Raw genomic sequence first — 15,589 nt, forward strand, 5'->3', positions numbered from 1 at the left:
TACCACATTGCTAGCAATTGTGTGAAGTGTCAGTACAAATGAAGTGATAAACTGTGAGAGTGTTATGTCTGTAGCGAGAGGCATTGACAGTCAAGAAATGATGATGAGAAGGATTATTATTAATTAATATTAATATTTCAGTAAAGTTCATTAAATCTATTCTGTTAGTGTGGTCTTTAAACTTATGAACTGTGTATGGACTGACAAAGGTGTTACATGAGGAAGCTATTTGACAACAATGCAGTAAATATTTTAGGTGCATCAAAAAGCGTGCTCGTTAAGATACCAGCAGACAAGCTCATCCAGCACAAATTAGTGCATAAAAGGTCACCGTATCTGTGAGGAGAACACAAGAACTGCTGTGTGTTTGCTGCTCAATGTGTGTGTGTCTGTCACCACAGAAGAGAAAACACTCAGTCTGCCCTGATCTGATGTTTCCAGCACATCTAGATTATATTAAACCATATTACTCTGCTATATTACTTAGATCTACATTCTGCTTCTGTAAATTTGTCTAATCCCTGTTCCCTTTTTTTTTTTCTAGTTTATATACTTACATACATTAAAAATTCATTTTGCATTACATGCTTAATACTTTTTAATATATTATTACTATTATTCTTTTTTTTTTCTTTGTTAATACATATATGCACTATTTGTAAGCAGCCCAGCTGCAATTGCTTTGGCAATACAAATGTATAGTTTTTGTCATGCCAATAAAGCACCCCTTGAATTGAATTGAATTGAGAGAGAGAGAGAGAGAGAGAAGAGAGAGAGAGAGAGAGAGAGAGAGAGAGAGAGATAAAAAGACGTGGTTACCTAAAGAAGAGCGAATCTGTAACGAATGTAGATCAGGATCAGTCTGTGTGTGTCATTTCTTAAGATCATGGAATGATGTGTTGCTCTTTAAACAGTTTCTGGACAACTGCAATCTTCTAAATAAAAAGACCCATGAAGAAATAACTATACAAAATGGAAACACCTGGAAAAAACACTTTGAACAACTTTATGGCAAAATAAACATGAGTACAGAACAAGCACAGATGTATGAAAAATTAAAGCATATAGAATACATAATTGGCGAATACCAAAATCCACTAGATGACCCGATCACAGAAAAAGAGCTGATGGAGAAAACACAGGCCCTGCCAACAAAACAGGCAAGTGGACCAGACAGCATCCTAAATGAAATGCTTAAAAATACAAATCATAAATTCTGACTGGCCATAATGAAGCTGTTCAACTTGGTTCTGAGTGTTGGTCATTTCCCTGAAACCTGGAGCCGAGGACTCATAACGCCTATATTCAAGAGCGGAGACAAATCAGACCCAAACAACTACAGAGGCATCTGTGTGAGCCGTAATCTGGGAAGCTGTTCTGCAAAATCATCAACACAAGACTCGTACGCTTCCTCACAGAGCACAGTGTCCTCAGCAGAAGTCACATTATAGAACAACAGACCACATCTTCACACCCTGATCGACAAATACATCAACCAAAACCAAACCAAAATATTCGCTTGCTTTGTAGATTCCCAAAAGGCCTTTGATTCAATTTGGCATGAAGGTCTGCGGTCAAAACTTCTAGAATCAGGTATCGGGGGTAAAACATACAATATTATAAAAACAATGTATTCAAACAATCAATGCGCAATTAAAATTGGAAATAAACGAGCAGAATTCTTCACTCAAGGGCGGGGTGTGAGGCAGGGCTGCCCGCTATCACCGACCCTCTTCAATATTTACATTGATGAATTGGCAGAAGTCCTGGAACAATCAGCAGCGCCTGGCCTCACGCTACACGACTCCAACATTAAGCTCTTGCTGTTTGCAGATGATCTGGTTCTGCTGTCTCCAACAGAAGAGGGTCTACAGCAGAACCTAGACATCCTGTACACGTTCTGTCAGACCTGGGCCCTGACTATTAATCCTAACAAAACTAAAGTACTCACATTTCAGAAAAGACCCAGATGTCAGGGAAAGAGACACAATTTCACCCTTGCTACGACAAACATTGAATACGCCACAAACTACACACACCTCGGGCTGAAGATAAGTGCAGCTAAATTTGGCTGTGAATGAACTGAAAGAAAAAACAAGAAGGGCCTTTTATGCCATCAAAAAATCTATCCAAATTGAAATACCAATTAGAATCTGGCTCAAAATATTCCAATCAGTCATAGAACCCATTGCATTATATGGCAGTGAAGTGTGGGGTTCTCTCCTAAATCACGAATTTGAAAAATGGGACAAAAACCCGACTGAAGCCCTGCATGCTGAGTTGTGTAAGAGCATCCTCAGAGTACAGAGGAACACACCGAACAACGCATGCAGGGCAGAATCAGGCCAGTTCCCTCTACTCATGCACATTGAGAAACCAGCCATCAAATTTTGGAAACACCTAAAAATGAGCGACCCCAACTCACCATTTTAAAGCCCTTAAAAACCATGAAGTGAACCCTGAAAAAAGTCCCCTGATTCAGATGCTCCTGAAGCTGCAAACACAGACTAACACGACTAACAACATCCAGCATCAGGACACTGAAATATTCATCCACAAAACTCGGCCCAACCAAATTATTAAAACACAAAAAGAAAATGATCTAACCTATTGGAAAGAAACAACAGAAAAACAAAGTAAACTTGAATGTTATTTGGCCCTAAACAGAGAGTACACCACCGCAGAATATCTGAGTACAGTGAAAGACTGTAAACTAAGAAGACAAATGACGAGGTACAGACTGAGCAACCATACTCTCACTATAGAGACGGACAGATATCACCAGCACTGGCTGCCCAGAGAGAGCCGCATCTGCCCACACTGTAATCATGGGGAAGTGGAGACAGAGCAACACTTCCTCACCGGCTGCACTAACTATCAACACATTACAAAGACATTTTATCCCAAATTTGAAACACTTTGCTCTGACTTCAAAATGTTAAACAAAAAAACACAACTTCAATATTTATTAGGGGAAAAACAAGATTGTATCCTACTAGCAGCAAGATACATTGATACCTGTCACAAAAAGAGGGAGGAGTCAACAAATGAGTGATGCGTCCACAAACAAACAAACACACACACACACACACACACACACAACATTGAATTTTAAATTGTTCATGGAATTCTAAAATGTTGATTTGTTCTACTTTTTAAATGTATCTACATGCATGTTTTTGTTGCATATATATCTGTTCTAGATTCAATGTAGACACTACGCTTTGGCAATACATTGTAACAATTGTCATGCCAATAAAGCACATATTGAATTGAATTGAATTGAGAGTGTGTGTGTGTGTGTGTGTGTGTGTGTGTGTGTGTGTGAGAGAGAGTGTGTGTGTGTGTTAGGATATTATTTTATTAATACTATTCTTTTATTTATTTTTTGCTATATCTAGCCATGTTTCTATATAATATTGCCTTTTTTATTTTATTTTATATTATTTTCTCTAGGCTTTACTAAATGTTCAGATATTCTAAATCATTTTCTATGTTGTTTTAATGCTTTGGCAATACAAAATGTATGTTTTTGTCATTCCAATAAAGCTTTCTGATTTGAATTGAATTGAGTGTGTGTGTGTGAGAGAGAGAGAGAGTGTGTGTGTGTGTGTGTGAGAGAGAGAGAGTGTGTGTGTGTGTGTGAGAGAGAGAGAGTGTGTGTGTGTGTGTGTGTGTGTGTGTGAGAGAGAGAGTGTGTGTGTGTGTGTGTGTGTGTGTGTGTGAGAGAGAGAGTGTGTGTGTGTGTGTGTGTGTGTGTGTGTGAGAGAGAGTGTGTGTGTGTGTGTGTGAGAGAGAGAGAGAGTGTGTGTGTGTGTGTGTGTGTGTGTGTGTGAGAGAGAGAGAGTGTGTGTGTGTGTGTGTGTGTGTGTGTGTGAGAGAGAGAGAGAGAGAGTGTGTGAGAGAGAGTGGACGGATGATTGATGGATGATGGGCAGGGACCAGTTTTACCTGCTGCCTGAGGAATGTCCGTCAGGTGGGCGGGGCGCTCAGGTGTCAGGTGTGTTTCCGCTTTTGCATCAGCCAATCATTCTCCTGCAGACCGCATCGGTTTTAATTCGTAATGTTTGACAGATTTCTCGCAGAAATGAGCCGCTGAGTGAAATGAATTGTTCTGAATGAACGCGTTTGTTTCGCGTTGACTGTCATTTGAACCGAAGCTGAAGCTGCAAAATGTGAAAAATGCTGTCGGACTTGTTTGCGAAGGATTTTCTGAGAAGAACGTCACATCAAGCACGGATTAAATTCATTCACTTTATAAAGATGAAGCTGACAGAGACTCGGCGCTTTAGTGTGATGTATTTGTTTTTTATTCATTTGCTCAGGTGTTTTGTGTGTAACCTCGTAACTTTTCAAATAATGCACAATTTCTTTCAGTTCGTAGACTGTCCATCTAACTGCATATTAATATCGTGCTTTTTGTTATATTCTCTGTCCCCTTTAACTCTTGAACTTCAGCACGAATGACATGAATAGATGTTAAAGCGCTTTGTTATTGTTTAAAGTTTAAACACATGATCAGATGAAGATTAAACTGTTGTAATGACATAAGACAGTAAGTCGTCTGAGGAGGTATTTTCATAAGTGCTCATGTTCTCTTCAGCACAGGAAGTGTGAGGTGATGAGAGGAGCAGCAGGAAGTGATGTGCTGATCTGTGATCTATCACTGTGAGAGGGTCAGTGCATGCTTCATCAGTGTCTGTGTGTCAGACTGTGTTTATCTGCTGTAACGGTGATGATTATAGTGATTCTGACTGAGTTTCTCTGTCTAACAGTGTCTGTCTTCATCTGGCCCAGCTCTCTCTCTCTCTCTCTCTCTCTCTCTCTCTCTCTCTCTCTCTCTCTCTCTCTCTGTCAGTGGAGGTTGTTTGTGGTCAGGAAGTGTGAATGTGCCTCAGTGCTGCTTGAGCAAAAGTCATTGCAGAGCACATCCGGCCTGTGTGTCTTTAAAAGAGTGCAGAAGTCTTCACTGAAGGATACGGCTGAGGTGAGCTTCATTCTCTACATTTGTTTGAAAAACCATCACATTAGATATTATAAATCACATCATTGGTTGTGTGTTGAATGTGAAAATACATGTGGCTTAAAGAGGGCTCCGTTACCTTATGAATGACACGTAAAGATGGATTCAATGCTCCACACAGAAAAAAAGGGGTTTAAAATTGTACCTTTTGGGGTACAACTGCTTGTCGCTGGAGCAGTACCCTTAAAAGGACGTATTTGTATCTTTTTTTACCCCTAAGAGGTACATGTTAGTACCTTAGAGTAGTAATACGTACCCATAAGGTACTAATATGTACCTATTAGGCGTAAAAAAGGTACAAATGTGTCCTTTTAAGGGTACTGCTCCAGCGACAAGAAGTTGTACCCCAAAAGGTACAATTTTAAACCCCTTTTTTTCTGATAATTTCTGTGGGCGGTTTTGACAGAGTTTCGACGCTGCAAACACAGGTTCTGATCCTGTGGTTTGGACGTATATATCATGAGAAATGTATAACTAGCAAATAAACCTGACGCTACTGATGCTCTATGCAGTATTTCATGTCAGCATGATGGTTTATATTGTCTTTATTTATATTGCTTTGTTGTGTAAATGCTGAACACAAGCAGCTGTTCCACAGATCGTCTATTAAAAGACAGAAATGAATGTTTCGGCGGTCTCATGCACATGGCTGTAAACTCTCGTGGTTTTGTGGTGTCACAGCGGCGTAGATATGATGGCTAATGAAAGGGTTTTTTCTCTACCGATGCACTTTTACATACTCAAAATGTTTGATCATATGCTGTGTTGAATGATCATGTTATAGATGTACATTTTTTTCTGAAATCTGAGGCTTTGTTGGTCGGCGTGGGAGGAAACAGTGTTTCTGAACATCAGTCTCAAAATGGATGCCCTGCTCATCACGGAGGACCAGGCCTAAACATGAGCTCTTCTTCCTAAACTCTTCAAGATGACTGTCTGAAAGAGAAGACTATGGAGGATATTGAGGACTATCAGGAGTCTGAGCCGTATCTGGAGGCCATGCAGTATATAGAGAGGATGAAGCAGGAGAAGGAGAGCGAGAGCGTCCCGATGAAGAGCTGCGTGGATCAGGAGGTGTCTCTGTACCCCGTCACTGTTCCCTGCGCTCCTCTCTCTTACGCTACTGTGCAATGGGACGCCCCAGAAACGCCCGCAGAGCGTCCCGGATCGTCTGAGGCCGAGCTGGACTCCATCGCCGGCCCGAGGTTCGACTGGACGCTGGATCTTCCGTCCGCAGACCAGGACGCCGCTGTTGATTTCGTACCTGAAGCCGAGTCACAAGTGGATGTCACGCTTGCATCTTCCCAGGTATGTCAGTGAAAGCGGAAGGGCCTTGTGGTTTTCTGGTAGACATGTTCTTGAGTCAGTAACCGGTGACCTGCTTTCTTAGTGCTGTGTGCGTGCGCTTTATAATCTGCTTTTATATATTGTGACAGTGTAGAGGAACAGCTTAATTTAACAACTTTCAAAACGTACAGTATAGTTTGTTTGAATGAATTAGAATATCATTTTGACCAGAAGAGAAAGAATGTTTGTTTGAGTGAAATGAATGTGTTCTGATAGGATTTTTTCTCCAATAGACATGCGATGCTCAGAAGTCAGATATGCAAACACAGCTGGCGCTTTCACATGAAGAGCCCCTCGTATCATTTGCAGATGTCAACGGTAAATATTTTAAGTCTTAATTATTCAATCCTGGTTTTAGTAATGTGATGTGATTTAAATAATGCAAGTGCTTTAAATCATAGCTGGAAGTTGGAAGCTTCTGTCACGAAAACAAATTCCTTGTATGTGTAAACATACCTAGCAATAAAGCTCATTCTGATTCTGATATTGGGGTGTGGCTGTAATTGTTTGACAATTGTGAAATGGCCATGTGTTTGTCAGCTGTGAATGTGGAACTGTTTGCTGACTCAGTCGATTTGGCTTCCTCTTCATGAGTTTCATTGCATAACCTTTCAAATGTGGCTGCATGCACATCAGTTTCCCATCAGCCATTACATTCCTAGAGGTTTGGACTCGGTGGTGTTTTGTTGTTCTCAGAAATCAGTATAGCGTGGAAGTATTTATCTGTGCCTTTTTCCATCAGACTCCAGAGCAGATGCGACTGAAGAGCATTTTGAAGCTTCTGACGGCGTTCAGATCTTTATGGACGCACAAGACTCAGAGATTCGACCGGGTCCAGAGAGCTCACAGTCGCAGGAAGAGAAGGAACCCGACATGTTAGACTTTCCTGAAATGACTTTTGCCCATGAGGAAAGCACAGATTCAGGCAGTGAAGAGCAAACTAGAGAGTGGACTGAGACCGAAGCAAACGGAGAATCGTCTGAAGCAAGAGACGATATTCAGGATCAGATTCAAGGACCTGATGAATGTCTGGAAAAAGAAGAGTCAAGTTCCCCAGAGATCCAGTCTGATCAGTCACAGGACACCATCATTACAGGCACGACAGAACCACCGGCCCTCACGGACGATTCGGTGCAGCTCGAGGAACTTATACTGACACAAGAGCAAGAAAACGTAAGCACATCTGTTACAGTGGCAGAGATGAACCAGAATAATGGCACTTTACAACATGCAGAAGAGATTCAGGGCGTAGACCTCTCGGAGGAATTCAACGCACAAGACCAAGAACATGCAGAAAGACCTGTGAGCTCCGAGCAAAAGTCTGACCCTGAAAATGAACCGCCAGAGCAAGCAGAGCAGAGCGAGCGCTTCAGACGTCCAGATGAGAAGGGATCCTCAGAGCAGATCCAGAGCTCAGATGAGGAGAAACCCTGCGATCAGACACCGCCATCCGAGCGTTCAGATGCGTCCAGCGACACGAAGCAGCCTACAGCGCCGGCAGACGCGGAAGAGCATGTACAAGATGAGACATCAGAGCACTGTACACCGGTTATAGACACAGAACCCGCTAGTCCCTGCATCAACGGCAGCGCTGAGCTCGTGAACAGAGCCGAGGCTCAACGGTTGGCTGAGAAACTCTATAGACTGGACGGGTTTCAGCGTACAGATGTGGTCAGACATCTGGACAAAGAGTAAGTCTCTACATAGCATTGATTAAGTGTCATGCAACTATTTGTTTTCCACCAAATCTTCCCATTTGCTGTTTCTTTTGACAGCAACGAGTTCAGTCGTGCTGCCGGGGAAGAGTACCTCAAATTCTTTGACTTCACCAACCAAAGTCTGGAGCAAGCTCTCCGGTAGGCTCCTCATTTCCAAACTCTGAGCACACACTGAGGAGATCCGTCAAGAGTCGCTTTTCAAACCAGGTGCTCTTCCTGATTCTTAGGTCATTTCTGAAGGAGGTGGTTTTGATCGGTGAGACTCAGGAGCGCGAGAGAGTCCTGCAGCACTTCTCCACTCGTTTCCAGCAGTGTAATCCTGACGTGTTCTCCTCCGCCGGATCCGTGCTCACGCTCACGTGTGCTGTGATGCTGCTTAACAGTGACCTGCATGGACAAGTGAGTCTCTTACAACCACAGAAAAAGATGTTGTTTAGAACCCAAACTCTTGAGTCATCTACCGTCTTTGTGAGAGTAACCCTTTTGTGTCATCAGAATGTCGGGAAGCCCATGTCCTCGGCTGAATTCGTGTCAAATCTGGACGGCATGAATGGAGGCGAGAACTTCAGCAAGGACTATCTGAAGGTGTGAGAGGCAAATCGTCTCGGTCCCAAGGTGTTCTCGTGTTGTGTTATTAACTCAGTAGTAACTCTGTTTCTTCTGCCTCTTTCAGAGTCTCTACAGCTCCATCAAGAGCGATCCGCTGCAGTGGGCCATGTGAGTAAACTGACCTGCGGCGCCGATCCGACTTTGATCTGGTGTTTCATCATGTTTATCTCTGTTCCTAGAGAGGAGGGCGTTCTGGCTAAATCCATGATGCTGGAGCAGGATTTGGATCAGGAAGGACTTATGCGCTCAAAGAGTAACCCGTTCCAGGATCTCCCTCACGACACCAAGGCCACCGTGTTCCAGAGAGGCTTTTTAAAACGCAAAGCGCACGCAGACATTGATGGCAAACGCAGTGAGTCACAGTGTGGATAAAGATAAGTGTGCTGTACAGTTAGGGATGCTCAGTAACCAGTCGTTTAGATGCATTTCTGTGCGCGGCCATTTAAATCTTCATTACAAGCAATCCTGCGGGGTCATAAAGAACTTTGTTTTTCTACCTCCAGAGGTGCAATCTGTTATTGCCTTGTTCATCTAAAAGTGTACTTTTCCTTGTTTTATAAAAATCTAGCAGAGCTCCCAAATTAACTTATCATTAGTCATTATTGAGAAATTATTTAAATGTGTAGTTAATGAGTTGAGCGTCCTGATCCCTCGAGCGCTGGACAGGCAACATTTGACAACACTGATAACCAACTGAACTGATTTGCAGCTCCATGGGGGAAACGAAGCTGGAAGACGTTTTATGCCATGCTGAAGGGAATGGTGCTTTACCTGCAGAAGGTTTGTTGGCAGATACTGATGCTGGATATTAGTGAGATGTAACTAAAAGCATATGGACAGCCAGAGTGTTTTACAGTGTTTTAGCATGTCTGCTTTTTATAGAACCCTGCCAAAGCATCAATGCCAGTATCAGTAAAAACGGTCATTGGTGATCCGTGTCTCTGTCTGTCCAGGATGATTACGTGAAGGACTGCCAGAGCTCAGAGGAGGTGGTCAGCGTTCATCACGCTCTGGCAGAGCAAGCTCTGAATTACACCAAACGGCCACATGTGTTTCGCCTGCAGACGGCCGACTGGAGAGTCTTCCTCTTCGAGGCTGCGTGAGTTTGTGTGCAGATTCTCCTTAAACCCAAATCATTTAAAGGGGTCAGAAACTGAGAAATCAACAAGAGGTCAGTGTGCTAAAAATACATTCTGTAAGTTTCAGAACTCAAAACTTTCTTGTTAGTCTAAAAGCAGCTTATGTTCATCACTGCCTGTTTAGCCCCGCCCACAAATTCAACATTGCTGCCTGTTTAGCCCCGCCCACCGATTCTACATCATTGCCTGTTTGGCCCCACCCACATATTTTACATCGCTGCCTGTTTAGCCCCAACCACATCGCTGCCTGTTTAGCCCCGCCCACTGATTCTACATCATTGCCTGTTTGGCCCCACCCATATATTTTACATCGCTGCCTGTTTAGCCCTGCCCACAAATTCTACCTCGCTGCCTGTTTAGCCCCGCCCACATCGCTGCCTGTTTAGCACCGCCCACAGATTCTACATCGCTGCCTGTTTAGCCCTGCCCACCTGCCGATTCTACATCGCTGCTTCTTTAGCCCCGCCCACATCACTGCCTGTTTAGCCCCGGCCACAGATTTGACGTCTCTGCTTGTTTAGCCCCGCCCACATCGCTGCCTGTTTAGCCCCGCCCACTGATTCGAGCATATAAGTAAATAACGAGAGCGGCAAACGCAGGTCTATGCAGAAACCAAACGATATACTTTATTTGATGAGCTTTGTTTTTAATGAAGTTCCAGACCATGTCAGTAAGAACTTGGTGCTTTGTTCAATTCATTTTATCGCGGATTCATTTACAATCAAGGCACAATTTGATGTAGGATTTTCAGAAAAATTAAAACTAAAAGACGATGCTGTGCGACTATATTGGATCCGACAGTAATGTTACAACACACAAGTGTGAGTAACTATTTTTTTTACATGATCACTATTGTTTTATACAGATCGTTTGATGTGTGCTGAGTATTTATGTGTTTTTGACCTAAATCACAGCAGCATCCATCTGTGAAGGCTATTGGCTGTCAAACACACACAACTATTATCCAATCAATAGCCTATTACTTGTAAATTATGATGTTTTTTGATGTAAAAATCTTGATAACATTATAACAGTACAAAATAAAAAAACAGGCAGTTCATTACCCCTTTAACAATTCCGTCTGAGTGATCGTCACGTCTCCTTCAGTTCCACGGAGCAGATGAACTCCTGGATCGGCCGGATCAACCTGGTGTCTGCGCTGTACTCCTCGCCTCCGTTCCCCGCTGCTTGTGGCTCTCAGAAGAAGTTCTGTCGGCCGATCCTGCCCGCCACGCAGTCCAACCTCATGCTGGTAAGAGCTTTCTCTGTCCGAGCGTATCTAACCCGTGGGTGGACATGATTAAAACAATTTAAACTTGTCTGTGGTGGACAGTATCATTGAATACACAAACGCTATGATCCTAACTATATTAACGTCCGTCCACACCAAAAGACTATAATGTCAATTTATAGTGAGACAGTAGCTTTATTTCTCTGCTCGCTCAGCACGTCAAGCATCCGCGTCTCGTTAGGTTGTGTATTTGCATCTGTTATTGTTTCCATCAGGACAAACAGCTGCAGTCGCACGCGGCCATGCTGCACAGTTTCCAGCAGGACCTGACCTCCCTCCAGCAGGAGGCGCTGGAGAGCAGGAGGAGCAAAGCCCGGGAGCTGGAGGAGCTCCGGCAGAGAGAGGAGTACTTACAGTACGAGGTGTGTGTTTGTCAGAATCTTCACTTATAAACTCCAGGGGCCGGATGTATAAATGACACGCGCACACACACGATTAGTGAGCTAAAAGTATCGCCAATGGGCTGAGAAACACAGATGCTCTAAAACAAGACTTCATATTTTAAAACATTATGCATCTGGTGAATTTCTCTCTGTTTAATGGGATAGTTCACCCGAAAATGTGAATTCTGTCATTTACTCGCCCTCATGTTGTTCCGTGATGACAGAGTTTTCTTATTTGGGTGAACTATCTAGTTTAAATATTTTAGATAGTGATCATGGACGTTTTTAGCAGTGTAATATTTACAGTCAGCATCATCTCTTGATTTGCTAGTTGTTAGTACTGTTGAAAGCAGAAGTAACACCTGTCTGGATATAATATGTAGATGATAAAAACGGCATTTCCTGATCATTTCTGGATGGGGAATAGAGCTTTAGTATTCGCCATTATTCTGGTGCGTGTGCAGATCTGGCGTGCATAGTTTCAAACATTTTCATAAAGAATGATGTCTAGGGATGAACGCTTTTAAACTTTAATATGTTGTATCGTTTTTCATGCTGTAACTCGGTTTAATTTAACGAGTGTTTTCTGCTGGTTTTCACAGAAGTCTCGTTATGAAGTCTATCTGAAAGTTCTGGAGGCCTGGCAGGTGCTGGAGAAGTCCGATTCACCGGTCGCTGACAGACTGAACACGCTCGATGAGGGATTGTGGACCGGATCGATGGACGAGCAGCAGGACGAGGCTGACGCAGGGATGAAGCGATCTCACTCCAGTCCGTCTCTGGAGTTAGAAACGCCTCCTCAGCCCGTCGTCAAAGTCCGACGCAACATCTCCGAGAGACGGACCTACCGAAAGATCGTGATTCCCCGCCGGAACAAAGAGCTTTGAACAATCAGACTCTTACACACAAACTGTCGGAAATGCTCAGAGCACTTGAATCCTTTAAGGTTTTACATCATTTAATGTATTTTAAAGTTAGTTCCGTCCAAGGTAAAAACAGCAACAACTGTAGTCTTTTTATGTATACAGAATTTTTGCACAATACTCTTATTAATTGAACCTGTTCGTACTGTCCACAAGAGGGAGATGTTGCTCAAAATGTTTAAACGAAGGACAAGACCCAAGTCATTAGTTCTAAGCTCACATCTCAAAAGAGTTTCTGGATGAATGTATGGTCAGCAGAACCATAGTAAACAGAGTGAAGATTGGAACGGTGTGTGTGTTTTTCTGTGGGAAAGCGTCACATTAGTGCTGTCATTCAGAAACACGCTTTTCCTCTGATAGCGCCGCTGCTGAATGGCTCTTGTGTATCAAGTGTTTGTGAATATCTGATATCCTTTCATTTAAACAACAGCCCGTCATTAAGCTCAGATGCTGAGGATGTGTTTGATGGATTGTGCCTTCGGGCTCTAGATGCTCAGGATGTGTCGCTTGATAAAGATCTGAAAAGCCAATATCAGATAATGCCGCCTGTTGACACGTAAACAGATTGTGAGGAAAAACAATCAAACTGTCAGTGAGTCAGAAAATGACTGAACACCACTTATAGCCAGACTCCTGCTCTCACATCGCATTGTGGAGCTCCAATGTAAGTACAAATGAGCTCTAAATATGGCGAGACGATTGATTTTATACTTGAGCGGTTTGAAATCCTGCAGCTTCTGGTTAGAATTATGTTTAAGAAACCTACATGAACGCACATTCCTCACAGAGCGTCACGAAGTACTACAGAAACTGAGAAGGTGTGTTGTTTTGAAGCATGCACAGTCGAGCTGTTTTCACCGTTGCGTCTGAAGCTCTAGTGTTTGCTCCGCCGGTGGCGTGAGGTCATGACCAAACTCAGAGCTGGAGCTGCGGAGCGTGACGTCTGCGCTGTTCCTGGACTGAGCTCAAGTTCCTCTGAGTTTTTGTTCCTGCACGTCTGTCTGGCTGAAGGGTTTTGTGGCCGCTTGTCAGGCCTGGTTGAGTAATTAAAAAGGCAAGCGGAGGCTTTTCTTCATTAAGGGTCCTAAGCAGCGCTCGTCGCTCTCGTTCTCGCTTGATCTGTCACAGAAATTCCTGACATCATTCCTCTGGATTCCTCTTTGTGCCGAGGCTCAGACGCGGCGGATGAAGCGTTAACTCTGGTTTGATGGTGCCTGCTCTTCTCGCTCATTCTCCATCTGTTCCGGCGCTCCTCATCGCTCCCCTGTGTTCATCTCCTGATGTTTGTTGGAGGTCGGTTCTCTTCCCAGATGGAGAGATGTGAGAGACGGTAAAAGCAAAGACCGTTTTAAAGGCCACTGTAATTTTGTCACTTTAGCTCTGTGAGTCAGTTCTGTTGGCACAGGTATCGTTTCTATTCATCCGTCCATCTCCTCACACTTTACAGTGGGTTTGTTGCCTTGTGTGTGTGTCATGTTAAGAAATGATCCATACTGATCAGACGTTCCCAGTTTAGATGAGGATTCATATGTGGGTTAAATGCACAACTTTGTTTGGGTTCTTTCATATCTGTGAGTATTTCTTTCACTCTCAGACTCTGAGCAAACGCTGATGATTCTGTCCCTCTCAAGCAGACTTTTATTTGTGTTGGCTTCTGCTAAAGTGGCCCGGGGCGTCTCAGCCGGTGACCTGAGTTTGGCCTCAGTGCTGGGCCACGCTCACAACGGCCTGAAGACAATAACGGGCTCCGTTCTTCATACTGGAGAGTGGAGCGAGCTAAATCTTCCACCCTAAATACCACGACTGAGGTGAGACCCCTGAGCAAGAACCCAACCCCCAACTGCCCCCGTGTGTGTGTGTGTGTGTGTGTGTGTGTACCTGTTTTTATATCCCGGTGCGGACTTAAACCTGAATACACACAGACTCATGGGGACTTGTGTCACGGGTAAACAAGCTAATAAATCACACAGAATGAAGTTTTTTGAAAATCTAAAAGTGCAGAAAGTTTCGTATGAGGTGTAGGACAATAGAATATACAGTAAGTACAGTATAAAAACCATTACGCCTATGGAGAGTCCCCACAAGGATAGCAAACCAGACGTGTGTGTGTGTGTGTGTTCACTGCAGTGTGTGTGCACTCAGATGGGTTAAATGCAGAGGTGTAAAATACTTGAGTGATTTTACTTGATTAATGTACTTAAGTATTATTTTGGGGGATTTTTACTTTATTCAAGTACAATTTAAACTGACTACTTGTACTTTTACTTGATTACATTTCTGAAGAAAAAACAGTACTTTTTACTCCTTACAATTTTATTTCAACTTAAAAAGTACATTACATTTTTATGTTATCTTATACACATTGAATATGGGAAACGGAAGCTCAAACGTGCGTGCTTGACCTGAGAAGCAATGATCATTGTTTTCACGCATCAAGCACACACACAGTTCTGCTTCAGTTATGACTTTCATCAGATAAATGTCTGGCTTCAAAAGTTCACCATCAAATATGAGGAAGCATGTTGATGTAGCAAAGTTGCATTTTCCCCAAAAAATGTATTTATTATTCTTTGTTTTGATAGAGACATTAGCGTGTTCTCCCACACGTCACTTCACTAAATGCCTGCGAGACGCATCCTGTGTGTTCAGATGACGTACATCTTGATCTACTGATGCACAATTTGTCCTGTTCAGCACTGTATGCATCAAAATAATTCTGGGTCATTCTCAGATAATGGTGCCATTTGTGACTGAAAATTTCTTCTTTTTTCTGTTTTGATTTTTCCCCCCCACGTAGTACCAGCTCTGTACCTGCCATATTTATCAATAAAAAGTTTATTTTTATTATTATTACATTTTTAATGGCAGATTCTGAAAATGATGGCTCTGCTTAAAATATTAAATGGGTCTTTAAAATCAGGTAGTATAGTTCCTTTCAACAACACAACATTATAACTGAAAAAGAATAGATGAATTTAGGCCCAGCGTTCAGGCCGGCGGAAATCACATTTCTTTTTTTTTTTTGTCATTGGTGCCAAATGGAGCATAGCGGCCTCTGACACAAAGTAGATAAATATGGCATAATTCTAACCATAAGATCTTAAAACACAACAACAGCACTAACTGCTGTAAAATGAAGCTGAGAGATCATATCAT

At 42.9% G+C, this 15,589-nt stretch overlaps 1 protein-coding gene across 1 annotated transcript; it reads left to right on the plus strand.

Annotated features, from left to right (window-relative positions):
• Positions 1-4,068: 4,068 nt before the first annotated feature.
• LOC131541505 (PH and SEC7 domain-containing protein 1) lies at positions 4,069-12,720 on the plus strand. The gene is made up of 16 exons (XM_058777274.1): positions 4,069-4,298; positions 4,604-4,676; positions 4,776-4,987; positions 5,834-6,331; positions 6,604-6,688; positions 7,113-8,061; positions 8,146-8,226; positions 8,316-8,487; positions 8,584-8,673; positions 8,762-8,805; positions 8,877-9,049; positions 9,407-9,477; positions 9,651-9,796; positions 10,944-11,088; positions 11,343-11,489; positions 12,113-12,720. Exons 4-16 carry the CDS (start codon positions 5,975-5,977, stop codon positions 12,395-12,397), a joined length of 2,745 nt encoding a protein of 914 aa, XP_058633257.1. The 5' UTR covers positions 4,069-4,298; positions 4,604-4,676; positions 4,776-4,987; positions 5,834-5,974; the 3' UTR covers positions 12,398-12,720.
• Positions 12,721-15,589: the final 2,869 nt, after the last annotated feature.

Source organism: Onychostoma macrolepis, chromosome 05, assembly GCF_012432095.1.
Source record: "Onychostoma macrolepis isolate SWU-2019 chromosome 05, ASM1243209v1, whole genome shotgun sequence".
Lineage (NCBI taxonomy): Eukaryota > Metazoa > Chordata > Actinopteri > Cypriniformes > Cyprinidae > Onychostoma > Onychostoma macrolepis.

Coding starts and splice junctions, on each gene's coding strand:
- LOC131541505 (XM_058777274.1), top strand. CDS start 5,975: ATGGAGGATATTGAGGACTATCAGGAGTCTGAGCCGTATCTGGAGGCC. Junction 9,050..9,406: donor AGACATTGATGGCAAACGCA/GTGAGTCACAGT, acceptor ACTGATTTGCAG/CTCCATGGGGGAAACGAAGC. Junction 9,478..9,650: donor TGGTGCTTTACCTGCAGAAG/GTTTGTTGGCAG, acceptor CTGTCTGTCCAG/GATGATTACGTGAAGGACTG.